The sequence below is a fragment of the Pleuronectes platessa genome, chromosome 14 (genome assembly GCF_947347685.1).
Source record: "Pleuronectes platessa chromosome 14, fPlePla1.1, whole genome shotgun sequence".
Lineage (NCBI taxonomy): Eukaryota > Metazoa > Chordata > Actinopteri > Pleuronectiformes > Pleuronectidae > Pleuronectes > Pleuronectes platessa.
In genome coordinates, this window is record NC_070639.1 from 5,630,542 (window position 1) to 5,656,365 (window position 25,824).

Sequence of the window (25,824 nt, forward strand, 5' to 3'; positions counted from 1 at the left end):
TAGGTTTTTGTAAACTTTTATTTTTCACAGCATTTTTGAAAAAGGGAAAAACAATTAAATGCATGAAAATAAAAATAAATGACTTTTCTACTTACATAGAGCATTTTGTTTTAGCTCTGTTGCCTTAAATGAATCATCTTGAAATAAAAATAATATGAGAAAAAGGTAGTTTGTACTTCCTTTGTTTTTCACAACATCATTGAAAAGATATAAATAACGTAGATCGTAGATAACGCAGATCTTAGATAATGTAGACTCATACAGTTGTTTAAATGTTCCCAGACACTTAGGTTGGTGTTTATAATAGTGCATAGAAATTGGTGGGTAAACTTGAGTGTTGTAAAAAGAACTCTACCGTTTGGTTAGTTTAATGTGTTGCACGCTGGCTACAGCTGACAAAGCTAACAGGCTCATTATGCTAATAACTTTGAACAATTAGTAGCTGGATGGACAATATTTAACTAAACATTCCACTTAAACTCTTTTAAATATCAGACTAAATAACAAACCTTTACAATAGTAAAAAGTCATGAAATTATTTAATCTATTGATAAATGTAAAGTATTTAGATTCCCACTGATTAAAATTGTAACTGTAACTAAATACAGTTACTTATACCTTGTAATCTCAATATATATCTCTGTGACATCCTCATGTTATGTTACCCACAATATACACACCCACACACACACACTGTCAATCCTACATTCACTGTCCTGCTGCTTTGATCTACAGGATCAAATGTGGATTACTCCGCCGCTAAAAGTAGACCCAGCACATGTCCACTGTTTGAGTGTCGTTGCCATTTTCCAACTTTTTTTGGAAAAGTTAACATTTTAAATCAACTTAATTTTAAGTTGATCTGATAGTTGGAAACTATTCAAAGTTTCTCGCGGGGTTTGTGGACAGAAATGAAAATATAGAGTACCAACAGATTTGTGCTGAAGACGTTAAATTGATGTATTTTTGTGTTGTGGAACCTAAAGGAAATCTCACTTAAAGACAAGGTCATCATATTCTCCATAAAACTTTTAAAATGTCTATACACACTGCATTTTATTCTCTACTGTTCAAGCTACTTCTCCACCCAGATTATATTCTAAGTCAAAGTTTTGGCACATCTGAGCCGTGGTGTCCGGTGACAGGCAGGCGACACCAAGTGAATACTAAACCACCTCACAGAGAAACTCCTCCCGCTGCTGCCCCCACGCTCGCCTCCTCCCTCTAACGCCTCCTGTCCAGAAACTGCAGGTTGATTGGTTTAGCAGGGCAGAGCAGGGTTCTGGTGATGGGCTTCACTGTCTGTCCAGTGGGGTCCGGCCTCACCTCGTATCGCTTTATCAACTTCAAAATAAAACAGAGAGAATCTTTATCAAGCAGAAGAAAGTTTTGGCTGGAATTACTTTGTTGCAGGAGACATAAGAGTGAGACAGTCCACGTTAGTGTTTATGATTAGCAACCACTGAACAGCTGAGAGAATCACAACTGGGATTTTTGATTGGGTCCAAAGTGGGACGACTGCTTTTCAGGTCAGTGCTGCTCCCGGAGAGCAGCTAAAAAAACAACTGATTTCCTGGGAATAAAAAAACATGTTGCTGTTTAACCTGCTCAGTTCACAATGTTGTTTGGCTGCTGATGGAGTCAAAGGTCACTGAGGTTAAAATAAATAAATAAAAATGTCAATAAATACAATTAAACCAAGTAAGAATAGTTTTAAAAAGTTGTTTACGACACTTTGTTTTGGTAAATCAGTTATTTAGACATTTAAAATTCTTGTGAATGAACAGTATTTTTCTACATTATAACAATTCGTATCCAATATATATTTGTATTTCAGTACAACAGTATATTCCTATGGTATTATGTATTTATACAGCAGCCTCCACTAATGTTGCCCAGAGGAGTTACATCTGTTTACACCTTGATTACCTATGTGCAGTCTACCCTAATTTTGTGTTTGTTTTTGCATCAAACAGACACAGAGCAACATAGGCATCACATGTTCTTACCCTGGACAAGAGGAGATACATCTCAAGTTCTGCCACTCGTCGACCCAGACACGCCCGGACCCCAAAACCGAACGGCACCGACCCAAAAGGGTGATGCTTGACCTTCTCCACCTCTCCGCGGAGCCATCGCTGTGGTCTGAAGGTGTGAGGGTCGGAAAAGACGCTCTCGTCATAGGACACAGCGTAGTGGCACAGGTGAAACAACGTCTGTGAGAGGAAACACTTGTTCACTCATTTCATCAAACAAGCAGAAAACATACAGGACCTAAAAAAAAAAAAAAACTCTACTAACAGCCACAGCTGCACTAAAAACAATTATGTTAAAGTTCCACATGCATATTGTGAATAATTACAACAAAACTAGAAGTAAACAAATACATATTTACTCAACACTTCAAACAAACAGGCTCAACCTCTGTATCTTCAGAACTGTTCAATAGAATATGTTAAATCTAAATAAACGTGCATGTTCATTTGTTAAATAAAAATATATCAAGTCATCCTCAGTCTTAAGTCCTTAGATTGAAAAGACCAAACGGAATATTTAGTAAATATATGGAAAATAACACTCTCTCATCAACCATGATATATCACATATTCTCACATTTTTGGGGAAGACGTAATCTCCCACCACAACATCTTCTTCAGCAATGACGCGGGCGTTTCCTGGCACCACTGGATACATCCTGGTGAGCACAGAACAGAGCGGGGAGGCGGTTCAGGTTTCATTCTCTTGGAAAGAAGCTGATTTTGCCGCTCTTAAGATATTAGGTTGTATTTAACTGAGTTTTGTTTACACATTAATTGTTTTATTGTCCAGATTTTAGTGAGAATAGTTCTTCTAATGTCACCTTTGGCAAGAAATTGAACAATAATATTGAAACTACATGATCACATATAATACACTTTAAGCTCCTCAAAACATTCATACCTGATGCTCGTGGTTTTGATATACAACAGTAAAGTTAAGATGTTAAAAAACCTCAACTTGAAAAAGGTTAGTTACTAGCAGCAGCCTTGGTCAAGTTATGCAAGAGGTGATATTGGGTCCTTCAAGCCTGCGCAATCACACTTTAAACAGGCAAATAATCCATCCAATGTCCTATTGATAAAATGCATTGACAAAGATGGCATGATCCATGTTACCGTAGCGTCTCCCTGATGATGGCCTTCAGGTATGGCATCTGAGCGATGTCCTCACTGGACGTCATCTTGTCTCCGGGGCAAACTCCTATCACTTCCTGGTACAACTGTTCCTGGATCTCTGGCAGCTTTGCCAAGTGGTATAGAGCCCAGGAGATAGTGTTGGAGGTCTGCAACCGAGAGCAACTCGCACTGTTATCCGTTGCTAAAGCTGTCAGGGTATGAAGTGGTATAATCTTTAAATCCATGCTAAACTATGAACTGTGTGTTAACAATAGTACATTCAAACCCCTTGTAGCATGGTTATGTTTTTCCTTGGAGTAAATCACAAAAAAATTCACAGGTCACAGGCCACACATGCAGCTTGAGCACATTAGAATAATGTTTTTGCTATACTTGAAGAAAAATGGTTGTTAGATATTGTATGAAAACCAAAATATAAACACATTGAAATCGAGCTCAATGAAATTAAATCAATTTAGTGTCTTCGACACCTAATCTTGTGTTAGAGGAAACTTATCGAGGACATGATTCCTGTCCACAGGTTGTGTGAATTGTAAATTTAAAGGTTTTCACTGCACTTTAAATTAAGTATCTATATCTATAGAAATAAAAGGTCTGTTGAAATTATTGTAATGATTTTATGAGTCTAAATTAGCGACCTTTGTGTCTTAATCTTGGAAAAACGTCAGGATGGTTTATTTGTTTAGTTTTTTTATTGATGCTGTTTTCTTTCTTTGTTTTATTGTACTTGTCTTGTAAGCATTTTGCAGACTGGACTCGTCCCTTCCACAGAATGAACACACACTGGGTCAACTCACCGTGTCGACTCCTGCCAGCAGGAGCTCAGTCATGCTTCCCAGAATCTCAGGGATCGTCATCTTGTCACTGAATAGCAGGTGTGTGAGGTACGCTCCCTCCAGCTGCTGGTTCAGCTTCACCTTCTCCTGGATCTCCTCCATTTTCTTCTGCACTAACTCCCCAGCTACAGGACACAAAGAGAAATATTGTCTTTTTTCATTTCTTAGGGGAGAATTAGAAGTAAAAAGGTAGTAATGACTAGGCCTTCCAGGTACTCAAAGCTGCTTTACAAAGAAATAAAAATAAAACATATCAATGACAGAAATCAATAGAAGAAATGTTGCTATGGATAATGAAACTAGTGGTCTGAAGCAAAACAGTTTTTTAAGAGTAAGAGGAGATGGGCTCAAAACTTTTGGCCATTGGATGGCGTAAGACTGTGAGGGATCTTGTTTAGACCAGGGGTTCCCAAAATGGGGGTCGCGAGCCCCCGGGGCGGTATTTTAAATAATTTAATTAAAAAAAAATATATTGTTTAAATATATACATAAATATTAGTTGAAATTAGAATAAAACCATTTAATAAAAACATCTCCATCAGTTTTTTCCTTTTTCTTTGTTTACCCATGAGGTTATTACGATATGGATTAGTGGTACGAGCAAGAGTTGCAAGGCCAAAAGAAAGTCCTTACTAAACAGACAATCCTAGTCGCAGCTCAAAGGGCTTCATATGAGGTGGCATATTTAATTGCACAGGCAAAAAAGTCAGACAAAATCTGCGAAACCTTAATCAAACCCGCTGCTGTAGTTATAAATCTGGCCATGCATGGGGATGAATTATGAGCCCATGATCTGGAATCAGTGCCGCTGTCAAACGGGACTATTGCCCGGCGCATCTGTTAGGCTTTCTCACAGTAAGGACCCAATCGAAGGCCAAGATGCAAGAAATACTTATTTATTTAACAAATAGAAAAAACCAAGGATCCAAAAAAGCAAGAAACACAAGTGCAAAAAACTGAAAAAACTCAAATTCAAAAATCGAATTACAAAAGGGAAAAACACAGAGGATCAAAAATCAGTTTTCAAGAATCATTTTCTTGGGCGGAATGGGGTCCTGGCGGTGAAAGTCCTTGCGGAGGGCTGGGCATAGGATTAAGCAAGATGGGACCCAGGATCTCTCCTCGATGCCATAGCCCTCCCAGTCCAAGAGATACTCGAGTCCCCGGCCACAGCGGCGAACATCCAGCAATCGACGCACCGTGTGTGCCCCTGAACCATCGATGAGACGTGGGGGTGGGGGCGGGGGGCGGGGGGCAGGGTGCAAGGGGCTACAAATAAATGGCTTGATTCTGGAAACGTTGAATGTGGGGTGGATGCGGCAAAGGGGACCAGGGAGGTTGAGACGAACAGCGGTGGGACTAATGACCCCGCCAATGGGAAACGTTCCGATGAAGCGGGGAGAGAGCTTACGGGACTCAGTCTTAAGGGAAAAAAATCTAATCGAAAAATAGAAAAAACCAAGGATCCAAAAAGGCAAAAAACACAAGTGCAAAAAACTGAAATTCCAATTCAAAAACAGAATTACAAAAGGGAAAAACACAGAGGATCAAAAATCTGAGTCTAATACCATACCAGGTAAAACAGGGCTAAAAAAATTGTAGAATATTGGCGTAGCTTCTCACAGACAAACGTTAACAATCCGACAGGGGACAACAGAAAGACTGGGCTTATATAGTTGAGGGAACAAAGCGAGAAGGGCCCGACACGCGTCCAGAGTCGCCGCCGCCGACCGCCGTACCCGGTCCCCTCAGACGGCCCGTCTTCTGCACCGGCGACGGACACCACCCCGCGGTGTAAGAGAAAGAAAGCCCCCGCTTTCTTTCTCTTGTTTTGTTGCTATTTATTTAAAATAAATAGCAACCATTTATTTAAAATAATAGCAACAATCCTACATGGCCTCAAAATATAAATTCTGAATTCGAATGCAGGAGGTGAGCTGATTAAGAGAGCTCCTTGTCATCCGTCTTCTCCGCCTGTGTGAGTGCCGTGAGGCCCCACCGGACGAGGACCTCCCCCCAAAAAAACCTCCATGCAGGCGACACACCGAGCCTCCGGCGGCATGGAGAGGAGGGTGACGGGGCGACTGCTCCCCCAGCCGCGTCACGTGTCCAGCGGTTTTACCACAAATACCAATGAACATCGGCCAATGACATCGGTGAAAGTCAAGTTTATTACCGATGCACCGATGTCAGTAAACGATGCGAATATCGGCTGCTACCGATGTTCGGCCGTTACATCGGTGCAACATTAGTATTATTCACAGAGAATCTCTTACAAGCAAACAACTTGAACCAGAGTTTCATATTCTTGACATTGCGATAAAAATGGTGAACTACATAAAAAACATGTCCACTCAATATCAGACTTGCTCTTGCAGGGAAATGTGCTGAGCCACCTGTATGACCTGCGGGCATTGTGCGCATATGATCGAGCATGGATCCTAGCTCGCTGACCACCTCACTGACCCTGACTGGTTAACCAGGCTGGTAGACTTGTGAGAGACTTTCTCAGCCCTGACTTACATCAAGAATAAATACAGAGCGCAGCTAAACGTGGATAATGATCTCCGAGTCGCCGTCTTGAAAATAAAGCCGAGGATGGACTTGCTCTGCTCCATGAATGTTGCCCACCTATCTCATTAGTGTGTTTAAGAAATGAAAGTAATTTTTAGGCTAAGGTAAATAACCCTAAAGTTTTTGCACATGGCAGCAATAAGGTGTCTGCTGCTCGTTATGTGCAAAGACGCGCACAGACATCACCTGCGCATTTATACTTATAGCATATGCTCACTTAGCCCGGCTGTTTGTACAGGGAGATCCCTATGTTGTGGTTATATTATTTTTCTTAAATTGCTATAAAATAATATCACGGCTGTAAGGCTGTTGGTCTTTTTTGTTGTATTAATGCCCGTGTTTGCATAGGCCTAAAAGTGTGTGTGCGTAACATTATATAACACATCCAGGGTCGTAGGGGGTCGCCAGTCTCTGGCACTGTTATTTTGGGGGTCGCGGGCTGAAAAGTTTGGGAACCCCTGGTCTAGACTATGGTTCAGACAATGATGTGGGTATAAGAGCTGCAGAATCCAGAAGTCAAAGAGTCACAAAAATATGAACATAGGACATATTTAACCATCAATTACCATAGGTAGTCAAAACGGAGCAAAGGCTGAGACACAACCCTTGCTCTCGGCTCATCTTCATCCCCTACAGGAAGGTTTGTGATGACAATGAGAAGAAATCACCATTGACAAAAGAAAACTTTGTAGAGAAGTCAAAGTCTGGATGATTGATTAGTTTGCGAATTAACAAAAGTTATTTAATCTCTACAGCCTTCGTGCATTTGGGTCTCTGAAGTGAGACAGTGGTAATTTAACAAAGTCTTGCCCGTCCCTCCTCGGGTGACGGGCAAGACTTTGTTTACATAAAATAAGGTCATCACTCTTTTAAACCCAACTGATGGTCAAGGTCAGGCTGAAAAGGATCTCTCTTTTTAGCCAACCTCAAAATAACAGTGAAATACGGGACCATTAGAAGGCATATTGCCCATAACACATAGCAGCAATTATCTTTACTAGTTTTACACCAATGCATATGTAATTTTCCCATCTAGTGCCCACATTCCATCAAATGCACTCGCACCCATCTGCATAATGATGTGGAATGTGGAAAAAAGTTAATAAAGGTGAACTCAAAGAAAGTCAGTGATTAAGGGGGTTGTAACATGCTCTACTTTGATTTCCGGAGATTGCCGTTGCTTACCGACTTTGAAGAGGTGATCCCAGACCGCCACAAACCGTTTCCAAGCGGGAAGGTAGGGCCACACGGACCTGGGGAAGAGGATCACAACCTGCGAGAGCTGGAACATTTCCCCAACGGAGGTAATGAACTTTTTGGTTTCCTCAGGCAACACCTCGTTCAAGCAGCCCATACGTGTCTCAAACAACACTGAACAGATACCTACATTCAAAAAATTAGAATAAAAGGAATATAAAGTCATTATGAATATCATGAATACATTTTAATAGGTCATGTACTAGTCTGAACCCAGAGTTTATACACTATGACCAAAAACATGTGGACACTTGAAATTTACACGCAGAGGTAACAGTTTGGACCAAAGTCCTTCACATTCCTGGTTTCAGGTTTTCCACCAGATTTCCACCATCCAACTAAGTGGCAAAAATTGACTTTAAAATTTCACTGACTAACAAAAACAAAAAATTTTAACATATCCTCCTTGGTGGAAAATGCTAATTGGAGAACTGGTGGGTGGAGCCGTGGGCTATTTCCTTAGTCAGTGTTTAAACTAAGCTTCATGTTTACTGTTCCAATATTAGCTTGCAGGGTTGGCTCTATTCTAACTATCAGCAAGAAAGTAAACAAGCATGTTCACAGACTAACCCGAGTTTCTAACATTGATCATGCCTGAGGGAGGTTTTGTAAAAACTGTTGTTACAAAGTCTTTGGTTAGACATCATGGAATGCACCTAATCCTCCCTGTGTGATCTTAACAGACACTGGGATCAACCCCACAGTTTATCTCTCTGTATCTAATCAGCAGTCAAGGCCAAAAGACTGTGCAACCGTGTCAGAGTGAACACGCCTGAATGACAGCACGCTCACTTCCTCTCCAGATAATTCATTCTCTGCTCCAACTACATAAAGCTACAAACGTTACGAAACACTCGAGTAAAACTCATTTAAAGCTGTAAGATCTGATGCAGGAGTGAAAGAGTCAAGGACAACTGCAGTGAGGTTGTTTGCACTTTCAACTCCCAGGCTGGCGTAGGATTGTTAATAAATAATAAAGAGATAAACCATTTAGAAAGGTTGAAAAGAAGTTGGATGCTTTATCATCTTAACTCGTAGCCGTCATTCATTGAAATCATTACTTTTCATCTTTTCTCAGTGTTCGTGGGAGTGGCTCCCCAAGAGGAAATGTTTGACAGATACAATTTTTTTTAACGAAGGTTGACAGAAATAGAACAAATTTCAGAAAACATTGTTACATTCAACGTGTGAAGAATTATAACATATGTGCATACGTGCAGTTACTTTTCATTCATGTTAGACTTTGTGAACCACAGTGACACGTCTTTCTCATTCCTCTACTACGAAGTATTATTAATTCAACTTTTTTTCCACCTATGATGAAAGAAAACTTCAGATTTGTTTTTCTGCCGACCTTCAAAAGCAAAATTGTAGAGTTCCTCCGTCAGATTATTGACCATAACTCCCTGGCCGTCTTTCTCCCTCACCCAGGCCAGTCTGTCGATAAAGTCAGTCACCACCTCGTTGATGGTGTTAGTGTAGGAGGAAACGTGTTTGGGTATCAACATCCGCGGGTTCAGGATACTGCGGATCCGCTGCCAGTTGGCCCCCATCCTGAAAAGAGGAGGATAATAAGTGGATATGAGGCTCCAGTTCCAGTTTGGGGCAGATCTGTTCATGTACACTGAATTTAAAATGTACATAAACTAAAATGAAAACCCAATCTTTTCTATGACCTCTCATTGTGGAGGTAGCTAGATTGCACACAAAGATTTTGAAAGCCATCCAATTAATTCTGCAGCAGAAGTTTCACGAAAAATGTCCGCTCAATTCATAATGGTAGACTTTCTCTTGGGTCTAGGCAAATTACCCCAAGAGGTTTTCTTGCAGAACTGTGCATGTTCCTTGGTGGTGGTTTTACTTTGTTAAGGACATTACCCGCGCTTCCATAGGTGGGGCTTCCTCTTTGCTTTGGACTCCTTTGGGAAGGTACGCACTTTCGTAGCTCTTCGGACTTGCATTACTTTTAATTTGTAAATAACATCAGAGGTTAGTGTACATGTTATAAAATGTTGTTTTAATGATTTCATGTTAGTTTGTTGTGTTGTCAGTTATTGTATTTGTGTAAACCTGCATGTGATGAAGAGGTGCAGGAGTGAAAGAGGGGAGTGATGCACACCATGTACTGTCAGACAATGCAAAACATTTTAAGATTGTAAAAAAGGCTATTTGACAATGGAGCTCAATGTATTTTTCAATCTATTAAGATTTAGGTCGCATCTACAGTCCTACAGGACACAGAGACCCCTCTAAAAAAAAACATTATTGAGCTCAACATAGTTGTGTTATTTTCTAATTGTTTTCTTATGATGCAGAATAATTTTCTGATAAGTTTTAAATCGTTTCTCTAGACCCGATATTCACTGAAAAATCTTGGAAAAAGTGTCGTTGGACTTTTCCTCTGACTGGTCTGAGAGACAAAGGTAAAGCTAAGAGAGGTCCACTCACTCGGTCAGGGGTCCATAGGCCTGGCTCCCCATCTCTCGGTACAACCTCCAGTGGGGCATGTCGGTCCGGATTGGATGTTTCCCCTCCTGCCTCAAAACCTGCTCTATCAGGTCCGCTTGAGCCACGTTCACCACGGTCAGAGGACCTATCTCCGACTTCCACAGCGGACCGTAGATCTTGCGGTGCTCGATCTTTGAGCAAACGATATGAGTTAATACATAGGGATAGCATGTTCAATTGATATTTTTTTTTGTGTGTGTGTGTTTGTGATGCAGAGAGAAAGTTTGAATGTTTCTTATTTGTGTAACAGTGTCTCAATCACTCTGCTGTCTTCTTCTTTTCTTGGATAAGTCCAACAAAGCTGAGCATTTACACCAAATGTTGTATGAAACCTGTCCATTCTTGTGCCTTGGGGCTGGACAGGTAGATCAGGTTCTACCTCAAACTACTACTTATTTACTTCTCTTCATTTACTTTTCCTTTTTCTATCAACCTCTCATCAAGACGCCTGAAGGAGTTTATTGGCGCTCATCAGCAGGCACAGCTGTCATCGCAGGGTGTCCAGTTGCTGAAGCCTTAATATCCCTTGCAATTATTTCATAAATATCTCAAACAATCTCAAAAGAAATACAGGTTTCCATGCACCAACTTAAGAAGCTCTGGGGGAGTCCAATTGGTAGAATGGTTGAGGGTGATTTGCTTAATTAAATTCAAATGTTTCTATAGATGTATATAGCTTTTTTTTATAATCATTTTGTTATTAACTACACACTTGTTTAGTTTTTTGCTTTACTTCTTCCATTGTCACTTGCATTATCTTAAAATCATGTAGTTAAACAGCATTTATCTTCAGATGTTATGTCTGTGAACCACTTTGTAAACGTGTATTTGAAAAGTACAATGTAAATACAGTCTTTTTTTAATGTATTTGTATTATTACAGCGTACTTGTACTGTGATAGTGTCTGGGTGTTTCTCATTAGTAGGACATTCAAAACCTGAAACACACTGGAGTATGTGCAAGTGTCAACAGTGCCTCATTATTCCCACCCACCCAAGGTGAGCTAAGACCCGCCCATACCCTGCTGCTGATTGGCTGCAACTCAAGAACTCCCTCGGTTGGGTTAACGCATGAATGGAGACTGATGATTGGTTGGCGGTACAGCCAGTGTAGGTCCAGAGTCCAACTCAAGTAGGGATCGAAGTGAGTCAGTGTGTTAGAGAAATGTATATTTAAAATATATTATTATAGATATTATTATCATCTAGTAATGACTTTTAGTCTTTCATGATTTACATGTTGATAGTTCTGTAGCTTCAATTGTCCAGGTCTTGATACAGGTGAAAATGAAAAGCAGCAGCAGGCTGTCATCAACATGCGTGTTCATGTAAGACACGTATCAGTACTCACCTGCATCTGTTGGGTCGTCTGGAAGTATCCCTTCACAAAGAGCCAGTACAGGTTGGTCAAGAGATTGGGTCCGTGCAGCTCGTCCATGGCTTTCAGTTTGTTGGGGGCTCCCACCACGGAGCTGTTGCTGCTGCTGCTGCTGGGGGCGGCGGAACTGGACACGTATCGTCGGTGGGAGTCCGGGCCCAGTCCCGCTGTCGGTGCCCCCATCCCTGTGCCCTGCTGTCGGTTCAGTCGCAGTCCGACGCTGGTCAGAGTCCTGCGCAACATCTTCAGCTCAGAGTCGGTGTGTTGTGTTTAGTGTGAGAGCCGCTGACTGTTGGGCTTTTAAACCTATGTTTGTCTTTGTGTGTGTGTCTGTGAAGATGTCAATAGAACTGAACTCTAAACAAATGCAGGAGGGTGGGGGCAGGAGCAGTTAGGGTCAGATATATGGCCTTCACACAATGATTTATAATAACCGTTGCTGCTTGGTGTTAATCTTGAAGTTAGTTAGAATGTGTGTGCGTCACATCGCTGTATCTCACACCTATCTTGATAAGAGGTCCGATGGGAGTCGCTGCCTGTTGCCGACACTGTAAATCTGTGCCATACAACTCCACTGTACTTTAAAGGCCGATATATGCTTCTCCGAGTCCGTTACGGACGGACGCACGGACGGATCGGACGGACACTTTTTGATTTGTAGTTCTACGAGCCTTTTTGTTGTGAAAACAATTCACCGCCAGAACAGTAGTTGGCGCAACGAAAGTCGAGCTTAGAGAAGCCTACCTCATGACGTATATAGAAGAAGTCCACGCTGGTTTATGTACGTCCTCCCGGCTCCTCACACACAGTGAGATGGCAACTAAGGATGTTGGTGACGGGACAGTTTTTGCTGAAATAAAGTGACACCCAGCAGGTCATAATTCTTATGTTATCGTGCCTTAGCGCAGCGGTACCCCGGTCTTGTTTCCAAACTGCGTTGCTAATTCAACAGCTGCAACAGCTTGAAGCTACACGGAGGCAGCTAGCTTCCCCCAGCTTCCACACACAGTCAGCACGGACACCCGATACTAACTACTACCAAGTGTTTGCTTCTAACCTGACGGTGTTTGAGAAACAGTGTCATGAGAGCCGTGGGATTAAAGTCAGCGGATTTTTGCGCTGTTCCCACTGCAGTTAGCATGGTGGCTAGCCCGCTAGCCCCGTTATGAAAGTTCGTTATAACCTCATGTGACCGTACACACATGCCGTAAGTGCTCTAACCAGCCACCGTCAGCCGGACAACGCCGCTGGCTTAACACACTTGTCACATTAATCATAGAGTCGTAGTTGTGATTTAGGTTTGTTGTGATTTAGAGAATGGAAAAGGAAGTTTGAGGTCCCGAAATGCTGGCGTTAGCGGACCAATCACAGCCAAGGGCTATCCGTGGGCTGTCCGCCATGCCGACGTGTAGTAAAGGCCAATGTATGCTTCTCCGTTTTGACGGACACGGACAGATAGGACCGCCCTCTCCAACGTGGAACGCCCTCTCCGTGCCTCTCCGCGGCTCCTCGGAGAGCTTTTCGTGCAGCTCTCATTTTTCTAACTACACGTCGAAATGACGGACAGCCCACGGATAGCACTTGGCTGTGATTGGTCCGCTAACGCCAGCATTTCGGGACCTCAAACTTCCTGTTCCATTCCCTACATCACAATAAACTAAAATCACAAATACGACTCTATGATTAATGTGACAAGTGTGTCCGGCTGACGGTGGCTGGTTAGAGCACTTACAGCATGTGTGTACGGTCACATGAGGTTATAACGAACTTTCATAACGGGGCTAGCGGGCTAGCCACCATGCTAACTGCGGTGGGAACAGCGCAAAAACCCGCTGACTTTAATCCCACGGCTCTCATGACACTGTTTCTCAAACACCGTCAGGTTAGAAGCAAACACTTGGTAGTAGTTAGTATCGGCTGTCCGTGCTGACTGTGTGTGGAAGCTGGGGGGAGCTAGCTGCCTCCGTGTAGCTTCAAGCTGTTGCAGCTGTTGAATTAGCAACGCAGTTTGGAAACAAGACCGGGGAACCGCTGCGCTAAGGCACGATAACATAAGCATTTTGACCCGCTGGGTGTCACTTTATTCAGCAAAAACTGTCGCGTCATCAACATCCTTTTTCTGTTAGTTGCCATCGTTCACTGTGTGTGAGGTGGTGGGGCGGTCCTATCTGTCCGTGTCCGTCAAAACGGAGAAGCATAAATTGGCCTTTAACTTGGTCTAATGCGTAACTTTTTATATTAAAGCATAACTCCCTTAGCTTTAGTCAACATCACACACAGTTCAAGCAGCTGCCCCAGGTTCTGACAGGCAGATCGGCAAGGCATTGTTTTGTTGAAGGATATGCATGTTTACACAAACGGACTGTCGTGGTGTGAAGATGTTCTCCCGGCGGCTGTCAGAGGAGGAGCCTGACTGGGAGCAGCTCCTCATCATTCGCTGATTCCAGTGCCACGAGGCTAGGACCACGCCTGCGCACCATCAAGGGAGAACCAAGTCTAAACCATGACATTATTGACCAATCAAGTTCTACGTACTGTTATAAGTATTACAATTGCGTCCGGTCGGGGCGACTCTTGACTGCCCTTGCTACTAGATGGCCGGGGCTGTGAGTTGGGTGCTCATGGATGTGCTGTACCTGCTGTACACAACGAAAACCTGAATCATTGCTTAATATTTTATATGTTAAATCAGTCAACTATGTAATGTATCCCGCGAGGAAGGAAATAAACATTTGAGGAAGTGAGCCCTCTCTTTTCCTGTCTAGCACTGTGTGATACCAGACTGGTGTTGAGACTTGCTCCTCCCAGATCACACGAATGAGGGACACTTCGAAATAGCAAATGTGGCCCTAATTTCCCAGATCCCATGTAGGGCCTTTTTTCTGGTAAACACTTGGTGGTCAAAGCACGGGGGGGAATCTGAATGTGAACCGAATGTGACCCGTGTGGTTAATGGTGACTGTGGCCCAAATACCACAAGACTTTTTTGTCAGAATTGGCACCTTTGGATGACAGGGAGTTTTGCTATGGCTCACTAGTGGCAAACAGATAATAAACTCACCACTCCCTACATCACAGCTATCACAGCTACAATTTGCATAAAGGCTAAAATAAAATAAATAAAATAGGAAAAGAATAAATAAGTTATAATCACACAGTCACTGTTATATCTACAAAGGGAATTCAATGAGCAAATTGATAACATATGTAGTGTCATAACAGTCCACAGTAGGGCAGCATTGGTCCACTGCTATTTCAGACAACTGACAATAACAACACAGCATTTAGGAAACAAAATAACAGTAACAATTCGATTTTCAAAGTAAGTATTATGTATATACTACTGCATACTTTACCATTATTACAAACAATTTGTGGCATCACTGCCAATTAAATTTAATTAAGAAATGTTTATCCCAGAGAATTATAAGTTATTTAGATTTTCATCATCAAGATTAGTGATTCTTGAAGCATGAAATTTAGTCTGGAGAAATATGATGAAGATGCAGGTTTTTTTAATCTTTTATTTTTCATAGCATTTATGACAATAACAATAAACCAGATGAAAATACAAAAACATGACTTTTCATCTTCCATAGAGTATTTTGTTTTCACCTTGTTGCCTTAAACGAATCATCTTAAATAAAAATAACATGAGAAAAATGTAGTTTTTACATCCTGCTTTTCCACAACATCATTCAAAAGATATAAATAAAGTAGATCGTAGATAACGTAGGCTCATACAGTTGTTTAAATGTTCCCAGACACTTAGGTTGGTATTCATGATAGTGCATAGAAATTAGTGGGTAAACTATAACACACATCATGCATGTTGTAAAAAGAACTCCACCGTTTGGTTAGTTTGATGTGTAGCATGCTGGCTATAGCTGACAAAGCTAACAGGCTCACCATGCTAATAACTTGGAACATTTAGTAGCTGGATGGACAATATTTAACTAAACATTCTTAAACTCTTTTAAATATCAGATTTAATAATGAACCTTTACAATAGTAAAGGTTCATGTATTTATTGATAAATGTAAAGTATTTAGATTCCAACCGATTTAAATTGTAACCAAATATAGTTACTTATACTTTGTAATCTCAATATATATCTGTTACATCAAAATGTTCTGTTACCCACAATATACACACCCACACACACACTCACACTGTAAATCCTACATTCCCTGTAGCCCCAGCACATGTCCGCTGTTTGAGTATCGTTGCCAGTTTGCCAACTTTTTTTGGAAAAGTTAAAATTTTAATCAACTTAGTTTTAAGTTGATCTGATAGTTGGAGACTATTCAAAGTTTCTCACAGGGTTTGTGGACAGCAATGCAAATATAGAGTACCAACAGATTTGTGCTGAAGACGTTAAATTGATGTATTTTTGTGTTGTGGAACCTAAAGGAAATCTCACTCAAAGACAAGGTCATCAAATTCTTCCTGCTGCTAAGCAATAGCTGAAGAAAGCGGACCAAACTCTTTACACTGACACAAGGTAAAAGATTACATATTTACATCCATAAAACTTTTTAAATGTCTATACACACTGCATTTTATTCTTTACTGTTCAAGCTACTTCTCCACCCAGATTATATTCTAAGTAACAGTTTTGGCACATTCCAAGCAGCCACTTCTCTGTATCTGAGCCGTGGTGTCTGGTGACAGGCAGGCGACACCAAGTGAATACTAAACCACCTCACAGAGAAACTCCTCCCGCTGCTGCCCCCACGCTCACCTCCTCCCTCTAGCGCCTCCTGTCCAGAAACTGCAGGTTGATTGGTTTAGCAGGGCAGAGCAGGGTTCTGGTGATGGGCTTCACTGTCTGTCCAGTGGGGTCCGGCCTCACCTCGTATCGCTTTATCAACTTCAAAATAAAACAGGGAGAATCTTTATCAAGCAGAACAAAGTTTTGGCTGGAATTACTTTGTTGATGTGAGACATAAGAGTGAGACAGTCCACGTTAATGTTTATGATTAGCAACCACTGAACAGCTGACAGAATCACAACTGGGGTTTTTGACTGGGTCCAAAGTGGGACGACTGCTTTTTGGTTTGTGCCGAGACAAACAGAAGAGGAGCAGCCGGGCCGCTGTGCTCTGGTAGGGAGGTAACTACAGGTCAGTGCTGCTCCCGGAGAGCAGCTAAAAAAACAACTGATTTCCTGGGAATAAAAAAACACGTTGCTGTTTAACCTGCTCAGTTCACAATGTTGTTTGGCTGCTGCTGGAGTCAAAGGTCACTGAGGTCAAAATAAATAAATAAAAATGTCAATAAATACAATTAAACCAAGTAAGAATAGTTTTAAAAAGTTGTTTACGACACTTTGTTGTAGTAAATCAGTTATTTAGACATTTAAAATTCTTATGAATGAACAGTATTTTTCTACATTATAACAATTCGTATCCAATAAATAACAGTATATTCCTATGGTATTATGTATTTATACAGCAGCCTCCACTTATGTTGCCCAGAGGAGTTATACCTGTTTACACCTTGATTACCTATGTGCAGTCTACCCTAATTTTGTGTTTGTTTTTGCATCAAACAGACACAGAGCAACATAGGCATCACATGTTCTTACCCTGGACAAGAGGAGATACATCTCAAGTTCTGCCACTCGTCGACCCAGACACGCCCGGACCCCAAAACCGAACGGCACCGACCCAAAAGGGTGATGCTTGACCTTCTCCACCTCTCCGCGGAGCCATCGCTGTGGTCTGAAGGTGTGAGGGTCGGAAAAGACGCTCTCGTCATAGGACACAGCGTAGTGGCACAGGTGAAACAACGTCTGTGAGAGGAAACACTTGTTCACTCATTTCATAAAACAAGCAGAAAACATACAGGACCTAAAAAAAAAAAAAACTCTACTAACAGCCACAGCTGCACTAAAAACAATCATGTTAAAGTTCCACATTCATATTGTGAATAATTATTTTGCTAAGCCTGCAACTCTCATTTAAATCCCTCAAAGGAGAAGCAAAAATGAAAATAAATTACATTTTATATTATATAAAAATAGTTTCATAAAAACTAAGATGACAAACAGCAAAACTAAAACTAAACAAATAAATATTTACTCAACACTTCAAACAAACAGGCTCAACCTCTGTATCTTCAGAACTGTTCGATAGAATATGTTAAATATAAGTAAACGTGCATGTTCATTTGTTAAATGAAAAGACCGAACGGAATATTTAGTAAATATATGGAAAATAACACTCTCTCATCAACCATGATATATCACAAATTCTCACATTTTTGGGGAAGACGTAATCTCCCACCACAACATCTTCTTCAGCAATGACGCGGGCGTTTCCTGGCACCACTGGATACATCCTGGTGAGCACAGAACAGAGCGGGGAGGCGGTTCAGGTTTCATTATCTTGGAAAGAAGCTGATTTTGTCACTCTTACGATATTAGGTTGTGTTTAACTGAGTTTTGTTTACAAATTAATTGTTTTATTGTCCAATATTCATCTCCTGCTTTGTTTCTCCTTCTGATTAATCTACAAAAGTCACTTGGTGAGATTTAGTGAGAATATTTCTTCTAATTTCACCTTTGGCAAGAAATTGAACAATAATATTGAAGCTACATGATCACATATAATAGACTTTAGGTTAGTCAAAACATTCACCCCTGATGCTCGTGGTTTTGATATAACAGTAAAGTTAAGATGTTAAAAAACCTCAACTTGAAAAAGGTTAGTTACTAGCAGCAGCCTTGGTCAAGTTATGCAAGAGGTGATGTTGGGTCCTTCAATCCTGAGCAATCCAGTTTAAACAGGCAAATAATCCATCCAATGTCCTATTGATAAAATGCATTGACAAAGATGGCATAATCCATGTTACCGTAGCGTCTCCCTGATGATGGCCTTCAGGTATGGCATCTGAGCGATGTCCTCACTGGACGTCATCTTGTCTCCGGGGCAAACTCCTATCACTTCCTGGTACAACTGTTCCTGGATCTCTGGCAGCTTTGCCAAGTGGTATAGAGCCCAGGAGATAGTGTTGGAGGTCTGCAACCGAGAGCAACTCGCACTGTTATCCGTTGCTAAAGCTGTCAGGGTATGAAGTGGTATAATCTTTAAATCAATGCTAAACTATGAAATCTGTCGCGGGTCACAGGCTACACATGTAGCTTGAGCACATTCGAATAATGTTTTGCTATATTTGAAGAAAAATGGTTGTTAGACCAAAATACAAACACATTGAAAACTAGCAAATTTTAGACACTAAATCTTGTGTTAGCGTAAACTTATCGGGGACATGATTCCTGTCCAAAGGCTTTGTGAATGGTAAATTAAAGGTTGTATTGCACTTATTATGATATAATTTAAATTAAGAATCTATATCACATGAAATAAAAGGTCTGTTGAAATTATTGTAATAATTTAGTCTAGTCTAAGTTAGCGACCTTTGTGTCTCAATCTTGAAATCCGTCAGGATGGCTTATTTGTTTAGTTCTTTTATTGATGCCGCTAATCTGGTTTCTTTAATTGTTTTATTGTACTTGTCTTCTAAGCCTCTTGCAGACTGGACTCGTCCCTTCCACAGAGTGAACCCACTGGGTCAACTCACCGTGTCGACTCCTGCCAGCAGGATCTCAGTCATGCTTGCCAGAATCTCAGTGATCGTCATCTTGTCGCTGAACAGCAGGTGTGTGAGGTACGCTCCCTCCAGCTGCTGGTCCAGCTTCACCTTCTCCTGGATCTCCTCCATTTTCTTCTGCACCAACTCCCCAGCTACAGGACACAAAGAGAAATTTTGTCTTTTTTCATTTCTTAGGGGAGAATTAGAAGTAAAAAAAAGCTTTACAAAGAAATACAAAAATAAAAAAACAATGACAGAAATTAATAGAAGAAATGTTGCTATGGATCATTAAACTAGTGGTCTGAATCAAAACAGTTTTTAAGAGTAAGAGGAGATGGGCTCAACACTTTTGGCCATAGGATGGCGAAAGACTGTGACGCCGGGTTCACACCGGACGCGGAAGCGCCGCGCCACGCCGCGGCTGCCTAGCGCCGTGAAGCGATCGTTTCGGCGTCGAGTCTATTTTTTCCGCTTGACGCGAGCGTATCGCGACAGGAAACACACTGGAAAATGATTTTAAACGATATTTTATATGATATAAATGATCAAATATGCATCCCATACTTTGTATTCACCTTCTGTTGTCTTGGAGTTTTAATTTTACCACTTTTACCAACCACATTATTAAATGTCCCCCTCTGCCCATCCACTAGAGCCACACAAGCAGTCATAAAGATAAAAAGAGAGAGGGGGGCTACGTATTTTCCACATAGGCTTGAGTGGAGAATACGTAATTTACCCTCGACACCCGACATTTAACAGAGCAAACAGCGGAGAAGTTCTTCAACATGGATGACATTAAATTAATAATTGAAGTTGAGAAGTACAGTGAGTTGTATGATCCTCGGCAAATGTTGTATAAAGACAACGCCAAAAAAGACACATGTTGGGACGCTGCTGCTTAATGTTGGAGCAACAATTAAGTATATGCTTTTATTCTACTGGATCAACGGGTGATATTATTAGCGCTGCCCGGCGCTTCAGCGTCGCTTCAGCGTCCGGTGTGAACCCGCCGTCAAATGTCGGGTGTCGAGGGTAAATTACGTATTCTCCACTCAAGCCTATGTGGAGAATACGTAGCCCCCCTCTCTCTCTCTCTTTTTATCTTTATCACTGCTTGTGTGGCTGTAGTGGATGGGCAGAGGGGGACATTTAATAATGTGGTTGGTAAAAGTGGTAAAATTAAAACTCCAAGACAACAGAAGGTGAATACAAAGTAAGGGATGCATATTTGATAATTTATATCATATAAAATATGTCATCATATCGTTTTAAATCATTTTTCAGTGTGTTTCCTGTCGCGATACGCTCGCGTCAAGCGGAAAAAATTGACTCGATGCCGAAACGATCGCTTCACGGCGCTAGGCAGCCGCGGCGTGGCGCAGCGCTTCAGCGTCCGCGGAGTGACCGGCACAAAGGTTTAACATGGGAGTGGATGGGAGCCAGAGACTTGGCGCTGCGCTTACGCCACGCTTCGGCGTCGCTTCCGCGTCCGGTGTGAACCTGGCGTGAGGGATCTTGTTCAGACTATGGGTCAGACATAGCCTGGATGCCAGACGAATTTAGCCCCGCCCACAACATTTTGGTCGGGCAGTTCGGTCTGGAGTCGCTCCATTGGGAAAAAATTATGGGGCGTGTTTCAACTGACCAGGAAGTAAAATTCCTCTTCGCTCAATTGGATAGACCTACAACCAATCAGAGCAACGTAGTATGTGACGTATGCTAAGCAACGCATTGTGAGTTATTTACTGGGTTCACACCGGACGCTTCAGCGCAGCGCCAAGCCTTAAATAACAGCTGGCTCCCATCCACTCCCATGTTAAAACTTTGTGCCGGTCACACCGGAGGCTGAAGCACCGCGAGGCAGCCTTGGCGCAGCGTGGTGCTTCAGCCTCCGGTGTGACTGGCACAAAGCCGTGCAGCGAACTACTGGATCAACGGGTGATATTATTAGCGCTGCCCGGCGGTTCAGCGTCGCTTCAGTGTCCGGTGTGAACAGCCAAGCGCCGGGGCGATAGGGATTAGCGCGGTGCTCTGGCGTCGCCTCCACGTTCTGTGTTCCTCTTTCAAACTGAATGCGCTGTCGATGTCTTCTAAAACAGACTCAATGGCAGCATCTACACATCTCAGCTCGCCAGCGGCAGGCATGTTTGTTGAAAACGAATTCAACCCGAGGGCACTGTGATGACGTGGTTGATTACGTTACCGTTGATCATCTGTCAATCATCGTATAAAGCCCGCCCTGACAATCTGATTGGCCCGGTTGGGCCATAATTTTTTCCCAATGGAGCGACTCCAGACCGAACTGCCCGACCAAATTGTTGTGGGCGGGGCTAAGTTCGTCTGGCATCCAGGCTAGGTCAGACACTGATGTGGGTAAAAGAGCAGCAGAATCCAGAAGAGTCAAAGAGTCACAAAAAAACTAACATAGGAAATATTTAACCATCAATTACCATAGGTAGTCAAAACTAAACAGTTGAAAATAAAAAACACAAACAAAGGACAAAAATGTTGAAGAACACAGGAGGAAAATACAGGTCATGAAAATTCTTGCTCTATAAAAACAGCCTTTAAAAGAACTCGTCACATCAGAGACCAGGTTCACATCGGGGTTCACATAAGAGATGGATTCACTCTTATTAATCCACCAAAACGTGGCCGCACGTCTTTATCATCTGAGGCAAACACACCAGCAGAGACACACCACCGGAGCAATGGCTGAGACACAACCCTTGCTCTCGGCTCATATACAGTGCCTTGCATAAGTATTCACCCCCCTTGGACTTTTTCCCCATTATGTACTGTTACTAACTGGAATTCAAATAGACTTAAATAAACTTTTTCCCGTTTGATCAACAAAACATGCATAGTACTTTGGAGGTGCAAAATAAATTTTATTGTGACACAAACAATAATGAGAACAAAAAAGTTGACATCTGTTGGGTGCATAAGTATTCAACCCCCTGTGTCAATACTTGGTAGAACCCCCTTTCGCTGCAATTACAGCTGCAAGTCTTTTGGGGTATGTCTCTACCAGCTTTGCACATCTAGAGATGGAAAGGTTTGTCATTCTTCTTGGCAAAAAAGATGAAGCTCAGTCAGATTGGATGGAGACCGTCTATGAACCGCAATCTTCAAGTCTTGCCATAGATTCTCTATTGGATTGAGGTCTGGGCTTTGACTGGGCCATTTTAAGACATTAACATTCTTTAATCCAAACCATTCCTTTGTAGCTCTGGCTGTATGTTTAGGGTCATTGTCCTGCTGGAAGATGAACCTCCGCCCCAGTCTCAAGTCTTTTGCAGACTGCATCAGATTTTCTTCAAGGATTTCCCTGTATTTGGCTCCATCCATCTTTCCCTCTATTCTGACCAGTTTCCCTGTACCTGCTGAAGAGAAGCATCCCCACAGCATGATGCTACCACCACCATGTTTCACTGTTGGGATGGTGTGCTCAGGGTGATGGGCAGTGTTGGGTTTTCGCCACACATAGCGTTTTGCATTGAGGCCAAAAAGTTCAATTTTGGTCTCATCTGACCAGAGCACCTTCTTCCACATGTTTGCTGTGTCTCCCACATGGCTTCTGGCAAACTCCAAACGGGATTTTTTATGGATCCCTTTCAACAATGGCTTTCTTCTTGCCACTCTTCCATAAAGGCCAGATTTGTGGAGTAGACGACTAATAGTTGTCCTGTGGACAGATTCTCCCACCTCAGCTGTGGATCTCTGCAACTCCTCCAGAGTAACCATGGGCCTCCTGGTTGCTTCTCTGATTAATTTTCTCCTTGTCCGACTCTTCAGTTTGGGTGGACGGCCTCCTATTGGTAGGTTTGCGGTTGTGCCATATTCTTTCCATTTTCTTATGATGGATTTTATGGTGCACAGAGAGATGTTCAAAGCGCTGGATATTTTTTTATAACCTAACCCTGCTTCATATTTCTCCACAACTTTATCCCTGACCTGTTTGGTGAGCTCCTTAGTCTTCATGATGCTGTTTGTTCAGTAATGATCTCCAACAAACTCTGAGTCCGTCACAGAACAGGTGTATTTATACTGAGATTAAATTGCAGACAGGTGGACCCTATTTACTAATTATGTGACTTGCAAATGTGACTTGTGAATGCAATTGGTCGCACCAGATCTTTGTTAGGGGTTTCACAGTAAAGGGGGTGAATACATATGCACTCAACACTTTTCAGATTTTTATTTGTAAATAATTGTGAAATCCATGTAATATTTCCCCCCACTTCCAAATGATGCACTATTTTGTGTTGGTCCATTACATAAACTCACGATGAAATAAATTTTAATCTGTGGTTATACCATGACAAAATGTAGAAAAGTCCAAAGGGGGTGAATACTTATGCAAGGCACTGTACATCCCCTACAGGAAGGTTTGGGATGACATGAGGAGAAATCACCATTGACAAAGTCAAAATCTGGATGGTTGATTCATTTGCAGATTAACAAAAGTAATTTGATCTCCTCATCCTTCCTGCATCGGGTCTCTGAAGTGAGACAGTAGTAATTTAACCCACTTCCCTCCTCGGGTCATGGGCAAGACTTTGTTTACATAAGATAAGGTCATCACTCTTTTAAACCCAACTAATTGTCAAGTTCAGGCTGAAAGGATCTCACTTTTTAACCACCCTCAAAATAACAGTGAAATACGGCACCTTTAGAAGCCACATTGCCCCTTAAAAAAGTTAATAAAGGTGAACTCAAAGAAAGTCAGTGATTAAGGGGGTTGTAACATGCTCTACTTTGATTTCCGGAGATTGCCGTTGCTTACCGACTTTGAAGAGGTGATCCCAAGCCGCCACAAACCGTTTCCAAGCGGGAAGGTAGGGCCACACGGACCTGGGGAAGAGGATCACGACCTGCGTGAGGTGGAACATTTCCCCAACAGAGGTAATGAACTTTTTGGTTTCCTCAGGCAACACCTCGTTCAAGCAGCCCATACGTGTCTCAAACAACACTGAACAGATACCTACATTCAAAAAATTAGAATAAAAGGAATATAAAGTCATTATGAATATCATGAATACATTTTAATAGGTCATGCACTAGTCTGAGATCTCCCTTAATCCCAGAGTTTATACACTATGACCAGAAACATGTGGACACTTGAAATTTACACGCAGAGGTAACAGTTTGGACCAAAGTCCTTCACATTCCTGGTTTCAGGTTTTCCACCAGATTTCCACCATCCAACTAAGTGGCTAAAATTGACTTTAAAATTCCACTGACTAACAAAAACAAAAAAGTTGGATGCTTTATCATCTTAACTCGTACCCGTCATTTATTGATACATTACTTTTCGTCTTTTCTCAGTGTTCGTGGGAGTGGCTCCCCAAGAGGAAATGTTTGACAGATACAATTTCTTTTAACGAAGGTTGACAGAAATAAACAAAAATTCAGAAAACCTTGTTCCATTCAACGTGTGATGAATTATAACATATGTGCATACGTGCAGTTACTTTTAATTCATGTTAGACTTTGTAAACTCAAGTGAAACATCTTTCTCATTCCTCTACTACAGTGTATATTAATTCAACTTTTTTTTTCCACATCTGATGTAAGAAAACTTCAGATTTGTTTTTCTGCTCACCTTCAAAAGCAAAATTGTAGAGTTCCTCCGTCAGATTATTGACCATAACTCCCTGGCCGTCTTTCTCCCTCACCCAGGCCAGTCTGTCGATAAAGTCAGTCACCACCTCGTTGATGGTGTTAGTGTAGGAGGAAACGTGTTTGGGTATCAACATCCGCGGGTTCAGGATACTGCGGATCCGCTGCCAGTTGGCACCCATCCTAAAAAGAGGAGGATAATTTGTGGAAATGAGGCTCCAGTTCCAGTTTGGGGCAGATCTGTTCATGTACATTGAATTTAAAATGTACATAAACTAAAATGAGCACCCAATCTTTTCTATGACCTCTCATTGTGGAGGTAGCTAGATTGCACACAAAGATTTTGAAAGCCATCCAATTAATTCTGCAGAAGAAGTTTGTTATGGTGCAAAGGCTTCAAATCACGAAAAATGGCCGCTCAATTCATAATGGTAGACTTTCTCTTGGACGTAGGGAAATTACCCCAAGATATTTTTTTGCAGATATGGGCATTAGCCAAACAACATTTACCTGAAAAATGTTTTCTGTCATGTTAGGTAGTTCTTGTCACACTGATGCATGTTCAAATGCATATTTTCCCAGTTTGGTTTGACTTAGTTCTTTGATGTTGTAAAAGTGGGGGAAAGGTCATGATTGACAGTTGCGACTGACTCGCTATTGCTTGTGCACATGTATAGGTCGATACCTTGATAACAAAGCTCCACCCCTTCATAGAAATCGAAAGATGGCAGCGTTTTTTGTCGGAATATTTGGGCTTCAGTTCTGGATAGTGGGAGGAAGTGGAAATGCAACGACATCCATGTACAGAGTATGGGATTTTTCTTTGTTAAAATGAAAACTCTGATAATAACTACTCGAAGTGTTCTATAT

General features: G+C 41.7%; 2 protein-coding genes and 1 long non-coding RNA gene across 3 annotated transcripts in view; 1 reads left to right on the top strand and 2 right to left on the bottom strand.

The window, feature by feature from the left end:
- LOC128456410 (sterol 26-hydroxylase, mitochondrial) lies at positions 1 to 12,080 on the bottom strand. Its single transcript, XM_053440568.1, has 9 exons — positions 11,702 to 12,080; positions 10,292 to 10,482; positions 9,198 to 9,397; positions 7,772 to 7,969; positions 3,974 to 4,137; positions 3,156 to 3,322; positions 2,614 to 2,695; positions 2,010 to 2,216; positions 1 to 1,344 (listed from the first exon to the last, which is right to left on the bottom strand). Exons 1-9 carry the CDS (start codon positions 11,969 to 11,971, stop codon positions 1,225 to 1,227), a joined length of 1,599 nt encoding a protein of 532 aa, XP_053296543.1. The 5' UTR covers positions 11,972 to 12,080; the 3' UTR covers positions 1 to 1,224.
- Positions 11,461 to 19,704, top strand: LOC128456411 (uncharacterized). Its single transcript, XR_008341831.1, has 3 exons — positions 11,461 to 11,494; positions 17,285 to 17,512; positions 19,259 to 19,704. It is a non-coding gene; the product is annotated as an uncharacterized LOC128456411 (long non-coding RNA).
- The window catches only part of LOC128456409 (sterol 26-hydroxylase, mitochondrial), a 15,461-nt gene continuing 4,871 nt past the window's right edge, over positions 15,235 to 25,824 (bottom strand). Inside the window, exons 3-9 of the mRNA XM_053440567.1 lie at positions 24,938 to 25,137; positions 24,119 to 24,316; positions 19,315 to 19,478; positions 18,586 to 18,752; positions 17,991 to 18,072; positions 17,318 to 17,524; positions 15,235 to 16,601 (exon numbers count right to left, since the gene is read on the bottom strand). Coding sequence (XP_053296542.1) covers positions 16,482 to 16,601; positions 17,318 to 17,524; positions 17,991 to 18,072; positions 18,586 to 18,752; positions 19,315 to 19,478; positions 24,119 to 24,316; positions 24,938 to 25,137 — 1,138 coding nt within the window. The 3' untranslated portion in view covers positions 15,235 to 16,481. The remainder of the gene's footprint in view (positions 16,602 to 17,317; positions 17,525 to 17,990; positions 18,073 to 18,585; positions 18,753 to 19,314; positions 19,479 to 24,118; positions 24,317 to 24,937; positions 25,138 to 25,824) is intronic.

Coding starts and splice junctions, on each gene's coding strand:
- LOC128456410 (XM_053440568.1), bottom strand. CDS start 11,971: ATGTTGCGCAGGACTCTGACCAGCGTCGGACTGCGACTGAACCGACAG. Junction 3,323..3,973: donor TGCTGGCAGGAGTCGACACG/GTGAGTTGACCC, acceptor TCTCGGTTGCAG/ACCTCCAACACTATCTCCTG. Junction 2,217..2,613: donor ATTACGTCTTCCCCAAAAAT/GTGAGAATATGT, acceptor TTCCTCTCACAG/ACGTTGTTTCACCTGTGCCA.